General features: G+C 34.7%; 2 protein-coding genes across 2 annotated transcripts; one reads left to right on the forward strand and one right to left on the reverse strand.

Moving 5' to 3' along the window:
- Positions 1 to 2,363: 2,363 nt before the first annotated feature.
- Or4k14 (olfactory receptor family 4 subfamily K member 14) lies at positions 2,364 to 3,296 on the forward strand. Its single transcript, XM_090352746.1, has one exon. It carries the CDS (start codon positions 2,364 to 2,366, stop codon positions 3,294 to 3,296), a length of 933 nt encoding a protein of 310 aa, XP_090208872.1.
- Positions 3,297 to 11,365: 8,069 nt separating this feature from the next.
- On the reverse strand, positions 11,366 to 12,295 carry LOC150066384 (olfactory receptor 4Q2). Its single transcript, XM_090352753.1, has one exon. It carries the CDS (start codon positions 12,293 to 12,295, stop codon positions 11,366 to 11,368), a length of 930 nt encoding a protein of 309 aa, XP_090208879.1.
- Between the last annotated feature and the right edge of the window lie 6,781 nt (positions 12,296 to 19,076).

Below are 19,076 nucleotides of genomic sequence, written 5' to 3' on the forward strand. Positions count from 1 at the left end.
GTTTAATAAAGATTTATGAAAATAAACACACCAATGGCTCATACTTAGTACTCAGGAGGCTGAGAACTAAACCAGCCTGAGTATGAAGGTCTTTGATACTCTTTATCTCCAATAACCAGCCAAAAAGCAAGTGACTCAGGTGGTAGAGAAATAGTCTTGAGAAAAAAGCTAAGGGACTGTTCCCAGGCCCTTAGCTCAGGTCCAGCACATTATTTTCTCTATCAGGTAAAACAACATAAGAATATAAATATTAAAATATAAATTAGAGAGAGGATATGCTTTAGTTTTATTTAATATGATTTTTAAGCAGTTGTACAAGAGAGGTGTCACTTAACAAAGCAATATATGAAAACAGTGCGTCTTCCACCTTGATGTATGTCATTTCCTTGAAAAATCTCATCCTCCATTGACTCACCCCTTCCCTTATATATCTCAATTTTGTAGTATATGCAATGAATTCTTCACTGGATTTCCCCCCCCACTCACTGTTTCATTGTGTACCCCTCTCCTTGGTGCCAGTCTCCCCATTGCAAGTATCCATTCCTTGGTGCATATTTTTGGGGGCTTTGACTTAGTTCTTCTAAAAAATGTGCTACTTGAGCTCTTCATAGCATTTATCCTAAATCAACTAATTCATTTGGAACTTCTTGCATATCATGCAGTGTATTTATTTATAAGTTTATAGACACATTTATATAGACACATTTATAGACACGTTTATTTATAGATTTATAGACACATTCTATCTGCCAGTAATGAGAAAAACAATGCAAACTTTGTTGTCTGGGTCTGAAATATATTTTGAAAATATATATATTATGCTGGCACAGTGGCTCATGCCTGTAATCTTAGCTATTCAGAGGCTGAGATCTGAGGATAGCAGTTCAAAGCCAGCTAGAGCACTAAAAATGAGACACCTATCTCCATGTAATCACTAAAAAATAAGAAGCGGGGCTATGGATCAAGGGGTAGGGTGGTAGCCTTGAGCTGAAGAGCTCAGGGACAATGCCCAGGCCAACCCAGAGGTAGGGCTGTAGTCTTGAGCTGTAGGGCTCAGGGACATAGGCAAGGCCCAGAGTTCAAGCCCCAAAACCCCCCATACACACACACACACACACGAAGACTGTATCTGTTATCTCAGATGTCGACTCCATGTTTGCTTTTTTCTCTTTTTCCTCCTCTTTCCCTCTTTTCCCTTCCCCTTTCTCTATTTCTCTATCTCTCTCATCTCCCCTCATTGGGTTGTCTGTAATTTTATTATCAAAATATTTTGTGATATATGCACCTTTCTTAATTATTCTCTATATAGGCTGTTGATAAGAAACAATGTAGAAGATAGCATCTGAGGTTTTGTGCTATCCTCCTTGAAGGCACAGATCATAACGCTGTACCAAAAAATGTTATGTCATATCAAGTAAAGAAGAAAAGAGAAACACATAAAATATTTATGATATTATTTTAAACTGCTCATTAAGTCTATTTTGATAACTAAAAATTATTACCTATTAGACAATGATATCTATACTGAAGGCAAAAAAATGACTCAAAAAATCTTAAAATTCTTAATTCTCCTAAAGAATTTGGGTTCACACTCTGAATTTTAGTGTTATCATGCTTTCCAAGAACAAAGATCAGACCAAAAACCAAAAATGTTTTCATACAGCAGTCACTTATACTGATATCATTGAGAATGTTGAACTGCTTCTAAAAAATACTATAAATTTGTAATTGGATATATTGATGCTATTTATAATCGTCTTTATATTGTATTGTATCATGTATCTCACACTAAAACCTGAGTTGCACATATTAGATAACGTTATGTTTCTTACAATTCAGGCAATTCAATCTAAAATTTACCCTCCCTCCATCATCCCTTTTTCTGTTCTTACTTCCTTTGACTTTCTTAAATTGATCAAAATTATGTAAACAATATATTTAAGGTGCATGTATGTATATGACATATTGGATATTGTCAAATTTACATTTGAATAGCTAAATCCAGCTATTTAAGATATAGATTAATTTATAGACTTTCAAAGTTTAGGAAAAACTTTTGAAATGTGTCTCATTGTAATTTGCATATTTACAATACATTGTTAATAGTTATAATCACCATGAAATACAGGAAACTTTATTCCTCTGTATAATATATACAGCAGAAAACTTACTCTGTTTGACTTTCTCCAAATCTACTTACATTCTCAAATTCTACTAACTTTTATTCTCTATTCATTATAGTCAGTGTTTTATATATCATATATTGGTCTTTCCTAGCCTGGCTTATTTCATCCAAAGCTACTTAAAAAGCAGGATTTTCTTTTGTTTATATAGATTCAGAACAGAATCTGAAACCTGAGAAAATGGCCCTGCAGAATTATTCTGCAGTGTCAGAATTTGTTTTGCACGGACTCTGCTCTTCAAAACATCTACAAATGTTTTTCTTCATACTTTTCTCTGGAATCTATTTGACCATCATTATAGGAAACCTCCTCATTATGATAGCTGTAATTTCTGCCCCCAACTTGAACTCCTCTCCAATGTACTTCCTGCTGGGGAATCTTTCTTTCTTGGACATGTGGCTGGCTTCATTTGCTACACCGAAGATGATTTGGGATTTCCTCAGTGATAGAAAACTCATATCCTTTAGTGGATGCATGGTTCAGATCTTCCTCTTGCACTTTACTGGTGGGGCTGAGATGGTGCTGTTGGTTTCGATGGCCTATGACAGATATGTGGCTATATGCAAACCTTTGCATTATGTGACAATTATGAGTCGACAAACTTGTATCAAGTTGGTATTGGTTTCCTGGGTCATTGGATTCCTTCATTCCATCAGTCAAATAGCATTTACTGTGGACTTACCTTACTGTGGCCCAAATGAGGTAGACAGCTTCTTCTGTGATCTTCCACTTGTGATCAAACTGGCCTGCATGGATACCTATGTTTTGGGATTGCTCATGATTGCAGACAGTGGCCTGATTTCTGTGAGCTGTTTTCTACTTCTGATGGTCTCCTACATTGCCATTCTTAACACTGTCTGGCAACGTGATTCAAGAGGTATTAGCAAGGCACTTTCAACTTGCTCTGCACATATCATGGTAGTCACATTATTCTTTGGGCCATGCATTTTCATTTACATATGGCCTTTCAGTAGAATCTCTGTGGACAAGCTCCTGTCTGTGTTTTATACGATTTGTACTCCACTCTTAAACCCCATTATATACACATTGAGAAATGAAGACATGAAAGGAACAATGAAAAAACTGTGGAACATACAAACGATGTTTCACTGAGTTCTAGCTTTCATCAGTGTATCATGTCCTTACTCATTACTGACATAAAGTTAAATATGATTCTGCTCAAAGATGGATTCCTGAAATTCTCTTAAGGAAATTTGTAATGTGTTATTTACAGTTGATATATAAAAAGGAAATCAATTGTTTTGACTAAAGTGATATTCAGAGAATTCAAGACATTTTCTCAAGTATATCTTTAAACATGTATCTAACAGATATTTGGTCATTGATTGAATTACTTAACTGGATGAAGCTTCAAATGATTTTGTGCATTTTCTTCAATTAGAAAACACATGCTCTGGTACTTGTAACTCCTGATATAACCACCTCCTACATATCAGCACAGGTATAAAAAACACAGAAGGAAAATTATCTTTATGTTCAGAAAATCTCCCTTAGATGCTGTTCTGATAATATTCCATTATGATGTTATATACTTGGGACATAGACATCAACTTTTATGGTTAATTGCATTCACATGTGAACATAAAATTAACTGGAAAGAAATCCATGAGTATCTTAGGGTTAATTTTTTACTTATAGATATAATGCTGATGGTAGAGAGAGAGAGAGAGAGAGTGAGAGAGAGAGGTAGTATATATACACATATCTGTATACATAAATACATCTATATCATTTTACTTTACTTTTATAGTGCATTAAATTTACATATTAATTAGATAAAATGTGATATTTCAATATCTGCTTATACTGTGCCCTGATCCAACAATGCCCCCTTTATCCAGTTTCTCTAATCATTAGTTGTCACTTTTATTTTCAATTAAATATCTTCACTTTCACTTCTGAGAGATATGTGGGACTTGTTTTTCTGAGCATCTTTGTTTTTCTTAATATAACATATCCCTGCTCCATCTATTGTGTCATAAAATGTTGGATTTCACCTTTTAATGTTAGCTGAGAAACATCATGTATATATATATATATATATATATATATCAGACTTTATCTATTGGCACATTTTTGGATCATCTAGGTTGACTCTATATCCTAACTATTGTGAATAGTCTTTAAACAAAACATGAACATCTGATTTTATTACATTTGGATGCATACTTAGAAGTTGGATAGCTGGAGGTAAAAGTATGTCTGTTTTTAAGTTTGAAGTATATTTAAACTTTCTAACAGTGTGCCAATGTATCAGCAAGTCATGCTAATGCTATTAATACAGTTAATAAATAATTTTCCAGCACTTACTATAATTCAAAAAGCAGATAACTGATGAGTAGGTGTTTAAAAACATATATCTGTACATTCTAGGCTATCCCAGTTAATGGAATAAGGTATACACAGAAAATCTCAAGCTATGCTGAAAATTACTTTCTCATCACAATAATTAGAAACTTAATCCTGTTCTTATAGTCAAGAAAAAAATCATTCATTTAAATATCTTTTCTGATATCCTAGAATATTTTCATATTGAATCACAATTATGTACAATTATATATATATTTATTAATATGAAATGCATTACATAGTAAAATGTACTTTACCTAAAATACATTAATATGTATAGCATGTGAGCCTGGTGCACTGGCTCTCGCCTGTAATCCTAGCTATTCAAGAGGCTGAGATCTGAGGATCATGGTTCAAATCTGGCTGGGGCACTAAAGTCCAGGAGACTCTTCAATTAACCACCGGAAAAACCGGAAGTGGCACTGTGACTATAGGGTTGGGAGGCAGCCTTGACCTGAAGAGCTCAGGGACAACGCCCAGACCCAGAGTTCCAGGCCCACGACAGACCAAAATAAATATGTACGTAGAGCAAGTATTAACGTCTTCTGTGTGTGTTTACCATAGACTCATTCATATTACAAAAGCCTAGAAGTGCTGGGTGCCAATTGCTCATGCCTATAATCCTAACTTCTCAATAATCTGAGGTCTGAACATCAGAGTGCAAAGCTCCTGGGGAAGTATATTGGGTTTTGTTCCTAATTAATGAGCAAAAAATCAAAAGTACAACTGTAGCCTTATGCAGAAAACTACACAAGAAAGTATGCCCTGAATCCAAGTCCCAGTACTACCACACATATGTGCTTACATGTGCACTCCCCCAATCCTACACACACAAAGAGAGCTCAGATGTTTGAGTCCTTAGAGTCCTTAGAGTTACCCAGTGAGCCATATTCTTCTATTTATCTCTGTTTTGACCATATGCATGAAGATGGATAGATATAGTCACATTTCACTATGGGTCTAGGTACTGATATTTGAGGATTTGATTGTGTAAACTGATAAGCATGGATGTTTGATGTGCTAGGTGAAACTTGCCTGTGAGAAGTTGCCAGGTTCTGTTTGCACACATTTTTTTTTGCCAGTCCTGAGCTTGAGCTCAGGGCCTGAGCACTGTCCTTGGACTTTTTCAAGGCTAGAGCTCTACCACTTGAGCCTCAGCACCACTTCTGGCTTTTTTCTATGTATGTGGTACCAAGGAATCGAACCCGGGTCTTCGTGCATGCTAGGCAAGCACTTTAACCACTAGGCAAAACTCCCGGCCCCATGCACACATTTTTGACCCTCATCCAGATCTCCTACTTGTCAGTTCATAGGAAGCCACAGGATGAAAATTAGAGGAATTTGTATTTTCTCCCAATTTTAAAGTGTGAGAACTTAGTTACAATATTGAGTAAATGTTTTAAATAATGGCACCAATATGGTTCCTTAATCGAAGTCCAGAATTTGAATTTACTTGAGAAATATTAACAATATACCAGAAGATTCCCTACTTGCCTTTCAACTTCTTCCTACTAAGAAGAACCAGGCTCATGAGTCATTATATAAACATACATGTTAAATTTTTTCTATTAAAGCCCACATTAATAAATTATACAGTTTGCAACCTTGTACTGTAATCACGTCATTTGTAAATTACACTTTGGGCTCCTTGTTTGCAACACAGCATTTATTTGCTTTCTTCTTGCAATTAATTCACTAAAACCTCTAGTAAAATATTTAATAGCAATGCCATAGTTAGAACTCTTCGCATACTTGTCTTACTCTTAATCATGAAAAAATCTTTCTTAAGAATAATCTTGAAACTTTTATCTTAGAGGTTGAATTTTTTCAAAGATTTTGTGCATTGTTGCATCTATTGAGAGGGTCATGAACTTTGGTGCTTATTTCTCTCTGTGTTATATTGTGTTCATTTTCTGCACATGTTGAGCTATCTTGGCATCCTTAGAATACAGTTAAGTTGATCATAGTTTATGATCTTTTTCACTGTGTGTGTGCCTGTACTAGGAAATGAACTCAGGGCCTGGGCATTATTCCTTAGCTTTTGTGTTCAACACTAATGCTCTACTACTTGAGCACTACTTCTGGCCTTTGGGTGCTTTTAATTAGAGGTAGTGTTATCTCAAACTTTCCTGTTTGAAGTGGCTTTTAACCATGATCCTCAGCCTCTTCAGTACCTGGCAATACAGATTTAAGTTACCAATGTCCAAATGTCTATAATTTGTTTAATGTGTTTTGAGATGTAGTTTACAAGTATTTTACTGATAATTTTTGTGTCTTTATTTCACCAAGGACATCTGTTCAGAAATTTTTACTTGTGTTGTCTCTTCCTTGTTTTGACATTAAGGTAATACAGCTTTATAAGAATGAATTTAGGCCCAGGCCCAGAGTTCAAGTCCCACAACTGACCAAAAAATAAAAAAAATAATTAATGTAGGCTGGGCACAGTGGCTCACACCTATAGTTCTCTTTCCTCAGGAGGCTGAGATCTGAGGAATGCTGTTCTAAGCCAGCCCAGGCACTAAAGAACATGAGACCCTTCTCTAATTAATCACTATAAAATAAGATGTGTGGCTGTGGCTCAAGGGCTTGGGTGGTAGCATTGAACCAAAGAACTCAGAGCCAATGCCCAATCTCAAGGGTGAGGTGGTAGCCTTTAGCTGAAAAGCTCAGGGAGAATTGCCCAAGCCTTAACTTCAAGTCCCATGACCCACAAAACAAACAAACAAAAGAATGAATTTACTATTACTTTCTTCCATCCATTACTGATTGAGGTGCATTAATATGATATTAATTAGGGAACTCTGATTTGCTGATGTAGACAACTATGGCTATAAACTTTCTTTTTGGCACTATCTTTGCTGTGTTCCATAGGTTCTGGAAGACTGTATTTTCATTTTTGTTAAATCTAACAAGTTTGAAATTTTACTCCTAATTTTTTCAATGAACAAAGTGTTTAATATGTGATTTAACAATTTGTGTGTATTTCTTTGTTGAGCTTTATCATTGTGTATGTATGTGATGTGTGTGTGTGTTTCTGTGGACACCACCATGGCATGAAGTCAGGGCCTTAAATTCTTGCTGAGAATTCTTGCTCACAGCTGATGCTCTGCCACATGAACCATATCTCTAAATTTTTTTTTTGTTAATTAGAAACAGCATTGTTCTCTCCTTTCTCTTCACAGTCTAAGCTTCAGACTTTAACCTCCCAAGTAGTTAGGAAACATAGGCTGTTTTTAATTATGATTTTAATTATTGGCAAATTACTTTATTATAAATATGATTTCCACATAAATTTAATCAGTAAGAAATCCTAGGCATGACAAAAACCCTCTGTGTATTGTATCTTTAAGATTGTATTAATCCTGAAGATAAAAACCTCATTTACTTTTGTTTGTAACTCAAAGTATAAACTGAACTGAAATTTAGTCTGAGTCTATACTTAACTACATACACAGTAACACCATTTATAGTTGATCTCATTATAGATTAGATAACTTCATTACCTCCTCAATTTTGAAATGACATTGATTTTTCTTTTTTTTTACTTTTTATTGTATTTTATTGTTGGCATAATTTATAGAGGGGTTACAGTTACATTTGTCAGTTGGTGGGTGAATTACTTCTTGAATTTTGATACCCCTTCTCATGCTTTTGTCCCCTTTTCATTGCCCCTACCCACTCCCAATCATCTTGTTTTCCCTCACCCCTTCCCTATTTCAGATAAACAAATAAACATATATATATATATATATATATATTAAACCAGGTAACAAAGTCAGATTCAGTAACCACATGAGATTATCCATAAGGGGAAAATAAAAGAAATAACTTCAAATAGTACATTAAGAACAACAGTCACAAAGATAAATCTCTGTTTCCATATCCTAGAGTTCATTTTGTTTAGTCTCATCCTGTGGACATTGATCTTTCTAATACTAGTGTTAGTTCTATAAGTACTTTGATATCTGTTATTGAATTTGAGTTATTCTTTGCGCGCGCGCGTGTGTGTGTGTGTGTGTGTGTGTGTGTGTGTGTATGTGTGCTAGTATTGAGGCTTGAACTCAGTGCCTCAATCTCTCACTCCACTTTTCCCCTCAACACTGGGTTCTGCCACTTGAACAACACCTCTACTTCCAAGTTTTTATAGTTAATTGGAATAAGAGTATCCTGGGCTTTTCTTCTTGAATTGCCTTCAATCCATGATCTCCAGATCTCAGAGACTGGGAATGCTAGGATTACAGGCACAAACTACTAGCTTCCAGCCAGTTATTTATTTAAAAGTTTGAGTGATGAATTCTTGCTTTTGTAGCATCTTTTAAAGTTTCTGATGTTTAATCAAAAATTACATTTTGCTTCTGATATGGAAAACAAAAACAGCTTTGAAATTATTCTTCAAAAATAATCCTGCAATTATTCAAGAGAGACTCACATTTGCCCCTGTCTTTAATTCATTTTATTTTAAGCATTTTATTATATTTTGAAGTACAGAGATAATAAAAACAAATCTCAAATTTTAATAAACTTACCAAACATTCTACATTCTGACATTGGTTGTCATACAAACTAGTAAATGGAATTTCTCATACTGCCTAAAATAGGTGTAAATTAAAAACACTTCACAGTTCATTTTACATTTTACATTCTTATTTTTTTGTTTCAATACTATCATAAATTTGTCATAATCATTTAATTTTCCTGTCTTTTTAAGAAACAGCAGTAAGCCAGCCTGTAATAAAATAATAATGACATTAAATTGGAGAAAAACATGGGAAGGGGTAACAATGTTTGAGAAGTAATGTACTCACTACCTTACAAATGTAACTATAACCTCTCTATACATCAACCTGACAATAAAATTAAAAATGAGAAATAGAAAAGTAAAAAGACATTCTCAAAAAATAATGATCTTTATATGAATTCTTTACATTAATTGAAAAGATGAAACTATCACAAGCTCATTTCCATACACGTTACGATATCCGCCACAGACTATAGACACACAGCAAATGGCTAGTCTATTAAGGGGATGTGGCGATGTTTGTTTTATTACTGATAGAATTCATTATCTATGTCCCTCTGTAAAACAGAACAGTCAATTTAAAAAAATATGTAATTACTGAATCCTGTTATGAGCCAGATACTAAGATAAAGGTATTCATGCCTGTTGAATTTTTCCATTCTTATGTCACTGAGATGTAACATAATTCTCATTCAATAGGTAAGGAAACTATGTTTTTAATATTTGGAAAAATTTTCTAGATTCACTTGGTGTTGTAATCCACCATAAGCATCTTAACCCACCCTGAGCATCTAAACCCACTGAGACGAGGAATAAGGCTCTAATGCAAACAAGACCCTGAAACTGGTTTTGGAGCACCAGGGGCTCTTGCCAGCACAGATCCCCCAAAGTCTCTTTAACAAGGTCTTTATTAATTTTGGGACAGGGGAGTCCTTGCAGAATGTAAGGTAGCAATATTTTTCTGAAATTGCAGATACCAGCATGTGAAACAACTCTAGGATGTATAACTTCCCTATCTTAGGAAGCAGAGACAGCAGCAAATAACAACAATTTGTATATGCTTTTATCTAACTCCAAAGTCCAAGAAAATCTGGATTCTAATTAACTCACAAGAATCCCTGTAATGCTAGGGGCAATTGATCTTTCTCAGGCCACTCTCAGCTTTCTAAGAGTCAGAAAATGGCATTCCAATTCTCTTTATTAGACCTCATTGCTCAGAATTCATAGATTCCCAGAGGGGTATAGTAATTCACAGTCTTAGACATTTGTTCTCTCAGTTATCAAGTAGACGATAGCTAGTAGTGTACTGACAGGAAGAAATGGATAAAAGTATAAATCACTATAATACAAACACATAAGTCTAATTTGTTTTATCTAACTAATATCTTTCTACACATTAAGTAAGGGTAAGAAAACATTGCATTCAATTGACTATGAACATCCAGTTAGAATGAGTTAAATTTGAAAAAAAAAATGTAAAGGAGAGGTTGATGGGATCCTGAACACAGCAGTTTATGCCACCCTGCACAGACACATTGATTAGACAGACAGTGAAGATGGAATAAAATTTGATCAGAAGAATACATACAATGGCAGGTTGTAATTCAACAGAAAACAAATTGTTCAGTGATGAAATCAGAGCGGGGTACAGTGGATCACATCTTTAATACTAGCTACTCAAGAAGCTGAAACTGGGATGACTACAGTTGAAATCATACCAGAATAAAAGCATTTATGAGTCTCCATCTCAACCAATACCTGGATACAGTGGCATGCCTACTATACATAATATATGCCAGATATATGTAAGGACTGATTCTATACCAGTCTGGGTAAATGGTTATGGAATTACTTTATGCACAGCCAAAGCTGAGCATGGTGACACTGTTATTCCAGCCATGGTGGGAAGTACAAATAGGAGGACCATTGTCTAGGATATTCTAATCAAAGAGCAAGACTTTACATTGCAAATAACCATATGACAAATCATCAGAGGCATAATTCAAAAGGTGGAGCACCTGCCTAGCAAATTTGGTTTGTAGACCCTGAGTTCAAATGCCAAAATGACACTCCCCAAACACAACAAAGGATAAAACAACTATACTACAACACAGTTTAATTATAAACCTAGACCTCTAAAAATTGTATTGTAAAAGTATTGTGATTTAATATAGCTGTTTCATCGATGGAAATTAAATCATTTTGCTGAGGATCTCCTTACTCATTCTTCAAGAACTGTCATATAGACTCAGAGTCTCTGCTATCAAAACCTCATTTCAATATCTCAAGGTTTTTACGTTTTCCTACTTCCACTCCTGTCCCACAGCTTCTTCATGGATGACTTAACCTCCTTATTTCTCAGGGTGTAGATGAGAGGGTTTAGCATGGGAGTGATAACATTGTATAGTACTGACACCATCTTGTCCACAGAAAATGTAGAGAAAGGACGACCATAGATGAAAATGCAGGGTCCAAAGAAAAGTGTCACCACCATGAGGTGGGAAGCACAGGTGGAGAGGGCCTTGAGTCTACCCTTCTTGGTGCGAATCTTAACTAGGATAGTGGTGTATGAGGACACTAGCACCACAAAGGAGCTGGTAGATATCAATCCACTATTAGAAACCATGAGCAATTCAATAACAAATGTGTCTGCACAGGCAAGTTTGATGACAGGGGGCACATCACAAAAGAAATTGTCCACATGGTTTGGCCCACAAAAGGGGAGATGGATAGTAAGAATAGTCTGGACAGTAGAATGCACAAATCCTCCCATCCATGAGGCAGTTACCAATATGTAGCACAGTCCTCGACTCATGACAGTGGTATAGTGCAGAGGACAACAGATTGCAACATAGCGGTCATAGGCCATCACAGTGAGCAGGAACATTTCAGCTGCCCCTACGAAATGTAAGAAGAACAGCTGCACAATGCACTGGCCATAAGGAATGATTTTTTCCTTATTAAGGAAGTCAGACAGAAGTTTGGGGGTAGTTACTGTTGAATAGCATAGATCCAGGAAAGAGAGATTGCCAAGAAGGAAATACATAGGTGATGAATTTAGGTAGTTATCCAAAGTCACTGTGACCATGATGAGGACATTGCCTACCCAAGTCAATACATAGAAAATAAGGAATAATACAAATAGCCCTGCCTCAACAGATGATACCTGTGAGAAGCCTGCCAGAACAAACTCTTTTACCACTTCTGTAATGTTTTCATCCATTTGACTGGTTCTACCTAGATGGAAAAGGTAAACAACACATAATAGTAACATTAAGATAGAGCTATATCACACTGAATAAAAATACAAATCATCTACCCAGTCCAAATATAACTGCACTGAATAGCTGAAAGAAATTACTTTCTCAACAGACAATATATATTAATATATGTAATATATAATATATACATAATATATATATATTATGCCCCCCCCAGTTCAAATCTTGGAACAGTCATTCAGTTGTAAATTTTCCAGATTGTAATTGCCTGGTCTTACATCTTAACCCTTAGTTTGATGGCATTGCTTTCTTCAGTTACTATACCATTTCATTCTCATTTTTTATACTCAGTCACGGAAAATAAGTTATACCTGAGACATTAATGTTATAAATAAAAATCGTTAGAAGAAAATAAATCTGCAAAGTAATAGTTAATCTCTCATTGAATGGAGTCAGATATGTTAATAACGGCTCCTGCCTGGAATCCCAGCTATGTATTAGACAGAGATAATGAGGATAATGAGAATTATAGTCTGCGATCAGACGAGTAGCCAAAGTAAATATTTGAGACTCCATTTCAATATCATTCTGGTGTTTCATATCTGTAAGCCAAGCTATTTCAGAGTGATAAGTAGAAGGATTATGCTTTGAAGCTGATCATAGACAAAATAATGGGAGATTCAAACTGAGTAATAACTTAATGCAAAAGTACATGACTATGTAGTAGAGTACTTGCAAACAAATGAATGTCTCTAAAGTACCAAGAGAAAAAAATGAATAAGATTAAAGTTTATAGAGAATTTATTTAGTAAAAGGAGGTCTCCTCCTCCCGTGCCAACAAAAGAAACCTTCTAAGGATCTAATCTGTTCAAATGAAGGCAAAGAGATCATATTCTACTTAGGTTGATTGTCAGTTATTTGACTTCTGCCTATATTTCCTGAATTCTTTCAAGCTTCTTATTACCTAGGTTTCCCTTCAGTTAATATTATCTATAAAATAATAATAAGCCACTTTTTGGAAATATAGTAACTCATCAATTTAGAAACATAGACTCATAAAATGCATGCATTCAGATGAGCCTTGACTAGACATCAACTTAGATAGAAAGAAACAATTACTGTAGATGAAAAAACAACTGGCAAAAAAAGATAACAATCTCATGAGTCATTTTTTTGCCTGGGTTAGCTTTGAACGTCAATCCTCAGATATTAGCCTCCTGAGTAAGATTACAAACATGAGCCACTAGCATCTGGCTACAACTTAATCTTTACTTAACAGTTTAAATAATTTTAAGTAAAACTTTTTTACATTAAAAATTGCATTTTTTAAACTGGAAATGAATGTTTGCTCAGAATATTTAAGCAAGCTTACTAATTGGAAGGTTAGCTTCCCCATATAGCTACAAATCCTTTGGCCAATTTATGTCACACTGGACTGTGTCACAGACTCTAGGACATCTACCACAAAAAAGTGGGGATTTTTAAAAATTACATTTTTTAATTTATTTTTACTGTAATGTATGGAGGGGCTACAGTTATATTCACCAGATAGTAAGTGCATTATTTCTCACACATTGATATCTCTTTTAAGTAAAATTTCTACTTTATTTCATGTTTTCAAGGCAATGATGATTTGCTATGACATCGAATAATACCAGATTTTATTAAAGGTAACTTTGTATTGATGAACTTATTTTACAAGAAAAATTAACTTCAGATTTTATGCTCAAATGTATTTTCCATAAAGTGAGTACTTGTTGAAAAAATTTGTGAACAAAAGTCCAATAACTTGACAGTTAATTTTGGCAAGGCCTATCAATCTTAAATTCTTTTAAATTTCAGTTTGATTTATGTAATCGATATAATATGAAAGATAGGAAAGATTTTCAGTTTAATAAAATTCAGATACAGGTACTTGCCTTCTGGCTGTACAGTTCTGTAGTCATGGAATCCTAAAATTTATAGAAAAAGACAAATTAGAACATAAACCTCTTGCTAAAGTGGACACCATTATGTAATCTTGGTCTTTAGGGCTCTAGAGATTTATGTTATATGGACAAATCCCAAAGGGGGTCATTAAAACATTTTAATTATGAACTTGTGTCAGAAGTTATGGAAAACAAAACATGAACTGGATACTACAATTAGGGGGTCAATGTGAAAAGCAATTAGAGGGAAAACTTTCCATAGGTCCAATAATGTCACCTGGACTGTATTAAGAGATGAGGAACCCACTGACTCACAGAACTAGAATTATAAGAAATGTAACAGGATCTAAACATTGAGAAAAGTCTGACCATAGGACTCCGGCTTTTCTCTTATCATATTTCTGCTTGTGGTACTTTGTTTATCTAGAGTAACTTCTGACCCAAATTTTTATTATATCTCAATTGATATTATATAATATACAAAGTACAACAGTAAAAACATCTCCTTTTTCTTCCACTTCCAACCAACTACAGGGAGGAAGGAGACAATTAGAAAAAGACATTTTTATTATTTCCCTCAAAAATAAATTGTGCATATTTTCCTGATGAGGTGCCCATCTCTAATTCTTTATAACTGCTATATAATAATTTTGCCAGTCCTGGGCTTGTGCTCAGGGCCTGAGCTTTCCTTGGGCTTTCTCACTGCTAGAGCTCTACCACTTGAACCACAGCACCACTTCTGGTTTCTTTTCTATGTATGTGGCACCAAGGAATTGAACCTGGGTCGTCTTGCATGCTAGGCAAGCACTCAACCACTAGGCCAAACTCCTGGCCCTAAAGGTGGCATTTCTAAGGCAATTTTGACATATTTTTCTCCATGAAGTCTGATTGCTAATTTGTAAACCCATGAATCACAAATATGATGCTGTTTGTAAACTTTCTAACACTAGATATCATTCTCTGGTTTTAGACATAGTTCTTCAAAAATTTTAGTAAGATATATAATGGCTAATTTTATATTTTAGTAACCTCAACAGTGTTAATAAATGTAATTTCATGAATTCATTAACTACATTTCTTCTAAAATTTTGTGCTCATATTGTTACTCTGCTTCCTAGGATTTTATCATATATTGTTATTAATAAATGGAAGACGAAGAATATTGTATTATGAAAATGTTTAAAACTTACTCCTAGTTTCATTTTTTTATCATTATCTTTAAGAAGTTATATAAAGGAGTTGCTATGTAACAAAGGAGTTTATGAATACAATGTATCTTGACCCCTTTCAGCATTCTCATCCATCCTTCTACTATTTTCCATTTCTCTGTTTTCTTAGTTTTGTAGAATATACATTGGATTATTGAGTGCATTTCACCTCTCTTCACCAAGTCAATTATCTATACCTTTCCTCTTGGTCACATATCAGATTTTTCTAGTACTTGCTTCCTGTGTTCTGTTTTGCTGACTTTAATTTTTGCCTATTGAACATAATAAAATATTTGAGATCTACCTTACATCCACTATACTTTAGTTAATATATTTATGTACACTTGCTCACCACCCATCTTATTTACTTATAAGTTTAGAAGTCTAACTTCCATGTATAAGGGAAAACTTGGATCCGTTGTCTCTAGACATGACCTATTTCACTTAACATTTTTTTTCAAATCTTTCCTTTTCTTTACAAGTGGTACAACATCATTCTTTCTAATTGATGTGTAATGTTCCATTGTGTGTAAATATAAGTGTGTGTACATATCACATTTTCTTGATCCATTCATCTGTTGAGGGATGTCTTGGTTGATTCCATATCTTGGCTGTGGTTAACAGTGCTTTAATAGACATGATTCTGTTCTGGTTCACTGTAATTTTGGGGTAAATATCCAGGACTTGAATTGATAGATCATAGGGTAGTTCTATGTTTAATTTTTTTGCCAATCCTGGGCTTGAACTCAAGGCCTGAGCACTGTCCTTGCCACAGCACCACTTCTAACTTTTTCTGTGTATATGGTACCAAGGAATCAAACCCAGGTCTTCATGCATGCTAGGCAAGCAATCTACAGCTAGGCCAAACTCCCAGCCTATGTTTAATATTTGAGGCACCACATTACTTTGCAGAGTGGCTGAACCTCTTACATTCCCACTGACAATATATCAGGGATCCCTTTTGGCCACTTCTTCACTAGCATTTGTTGTTGGTATTTGTTTTCTTGATAATGGCCATGTGTAATCTGAATGGTGCTTTGAGTGCCATTTTCTTGATGGTCAGTGAGATTGAGCATTTCTTCCTGTATATATTGGCTATTTTTGCCTCCTCCTCTGCAACAACCCTCTTTAGCACATTAGCCCATCTATTAATTGGGTGACTGGTGTTTTAGGGTTTAATTTGTTAAGTTCTTTGTATATTCTTTGTATATATTGACAATGTTACGTCATTGTTTTATGTGGCAAAAATCTCTTATTCTATTGGCAGACTTGGTAAAGGGTTAACTAATTCCTTTGCCACACAGAAAAGCTTTAGTTTGATGTAGCCTGGTGTATCAAGACTGATTTTCTGTGGCTTCTGGAATTGTACTCAGAATGTTTCCAGCTGTGGCTAGGAGACCTAGTGTTTCCTCTGTTTTTTCCTGTAATCATTTCATGCTTTCCTATCTCATATTAAGAGTTTTGACTCATTTTGAATTGATGCTGATGCAAGATAATGGATAAGGTTCTATTAAACTTTGCCAGCACCATTTGTCTTTTTTGCAGCCTATGTTTTTTGCTACCTTATAGAACAGTAAATGGTGTAATAGCAAATGATTCCAGGGCTTCTACACTGTCCCATTGGTATTCGGAACTATTTTAGTGCCAGTACTAACCTGTTTTCATTACTGTGGCTCTAATAGAGTTTGAAATTCGATATTCTTTAGCATTATTCTGCCTTTTAAAGATTGCTTTGGCTATTCTCAGTCATTGTTCCATATGAATTTTGGGTGGCTTTCTCAATCGCATTGAAGAATGTTGTTGGGATTTTGATGGGTATTGCATTAATTTTGTAGCTAGTTTACATTTACAATTTATTAAATTTGTACATGAATTCCTACACAAAAATTCTGATACAGGTTGTTAGCAGCACTTCATGTCTTTCTTACTAACCATCAGTTAATGGCTGCTAAAGTTAATCTTTTCATAATGACTTTTTTATCATTGATAAATTTTTCCTATATTTTAACTTTGCAACCATGGTGCCATATATTTTATTTTATTTTTCTTTGTGGTTTATCACATTAATTATTATGACAATGAAACTTATTGTTATATTATAACTTATTGTTATATAAATGTGCAAACTATAAGTTTGCACATTTGTGCTAACCAATTTATTATTTTTCATTATATAAAATAGTTAGATGCATTATATCATTTCACATTTGTATTATTTCTCATTTCTCTCTAACACAGATAAGGCTGTTTCATGTATTATTGGGTATTATTAGTAAGCATGTCACTACTTTGTGATATATACATATAGAAAAACTAGATTCATGTTATTTTCATAAGATGTTGCCCAACAAGTTTCAGATGTGATTTTAGTAATATACAATCATAACAATACTGTAAAAATACTTCACTTGATTTCATTCTTTTCAATGTTGGCGGGGTTCTTGATGCTGTTTTTTATGGTATTTTATTCTCTGAATAATGTATAGAGGGTTTACAACTACGTTCATCAGGTAATGGGTACATTACTTCTCAAATCTTGATACTCCTCATGTTTCTGTCCCCCATTCCTTCCCTACCACTCCCAGTCAGCTTGTTCCCCACTTCCCTTCTCTATTTCAAATAAACAAATAAATAGATATACAATATACCAGTTAATAAAGTCAGATACAGTAACCATATGAGATTAACCATAAGGGAAAAAAGAAATAACTACACATAGTATATTAAGAACAAAAATCACAAAGATAAGCCTCTAGTTTCTATATTCTAGAGTTCATTTCATTTAGTCTCATCATGTATGATCATATTTGCATAGCTTTTGAGCTATTGTGATCTTCTGCAAGGAGAATCCTAGCAGTGTATAAATTATTACAAATGAGGGAAGCCATGGAGCCTATGCTTCTTTGGGTCTGTCTTACTTCACTCAAAGATTTTTTTCCAAGATTTCCAGTCTCCTTATGAATGGGGTAATATCATTCTTTTTGATGGCTGGATAGAAGTCCATTGTGTATAAGTACCACATCTTCTTGATCAGTTCATCTACTGAGGAGCATCTGGGTTGGTTCCATATCTTAGCTGTGGTAAATAATGCTGCAGTGAACATGAATGTGCTAGTAGCATTACTCTGATCTTGTTTCTGAACATTTGGATAAATGCCAAGGAGTGGAAATGCTGGGTCATAGGGGAACTCTATTTTTAGTCTTTTGAGGAATTGCCATACTGATTTGCAGTATGGCAATACTGAACAGATTTACACTCCCACCAAAAGTGTAGTAGCAATCCTTCCTGGCTATATCCCCTCCAGCATCTCTTATTAGATTTCTTGATAATGGTTATTCTAAATAGAGTGAAGTGAAATCTCAAAGCTGTTTTGATTTGCATTTCTTTTATGGCCAGAGATGTCGAGCATTTCTTCATGTGTCTCTAGGCCATTCTTATTTCCTCTTCAGAGACTCTTTACATCTTTAGCCGACCTTTTAATGGGATGGTTGTTCCTTTGAGGATTTGTCTTTGAGAGATACAATTTTTTGAGCTGTAGGTATATTTTAGATATGAATATGAATTCTTTGTCTGTTGTAAGGCTAGTGAAGATCTTCTCCCACTCTGTGGGCTTTCAGCTTAACTTGCTAGCTATGTCCTTTGCTCTG

Source organism: Megascapheus bottae, chromosome 2 (assembly GCF_031878675.1).
Source record: "Megascapheus bottae isolate mThoBot1 chromosome 2, mThoBot2.hap1, whole genome shotgun sequence".
In the NCBI taxonomy this organism is placed as follows: Eukaryota; Metazoa; Chordata; class Mammalia; order Rodentia; family Geomyidae; genus Megascapheus; species Megascapheus bottae.

Bases quoted from the DNA above. Each gene is read 5' to 3' on its own strand.
- Or4k14 (XM_090352746.1), top strand. From the start codon at position 2,364: ATGGCCCTGCAGAATTATTCTGCAGTGTCAGAATTTGTTTTGCACGGA.
- LOC150066384 (XM_090352753.1), bottom strand. From the start codon at position 12,295: ATGGATGAAAACATTACAGAAGTGGTAAAAGAGTTTGTTCTGGCAGGC.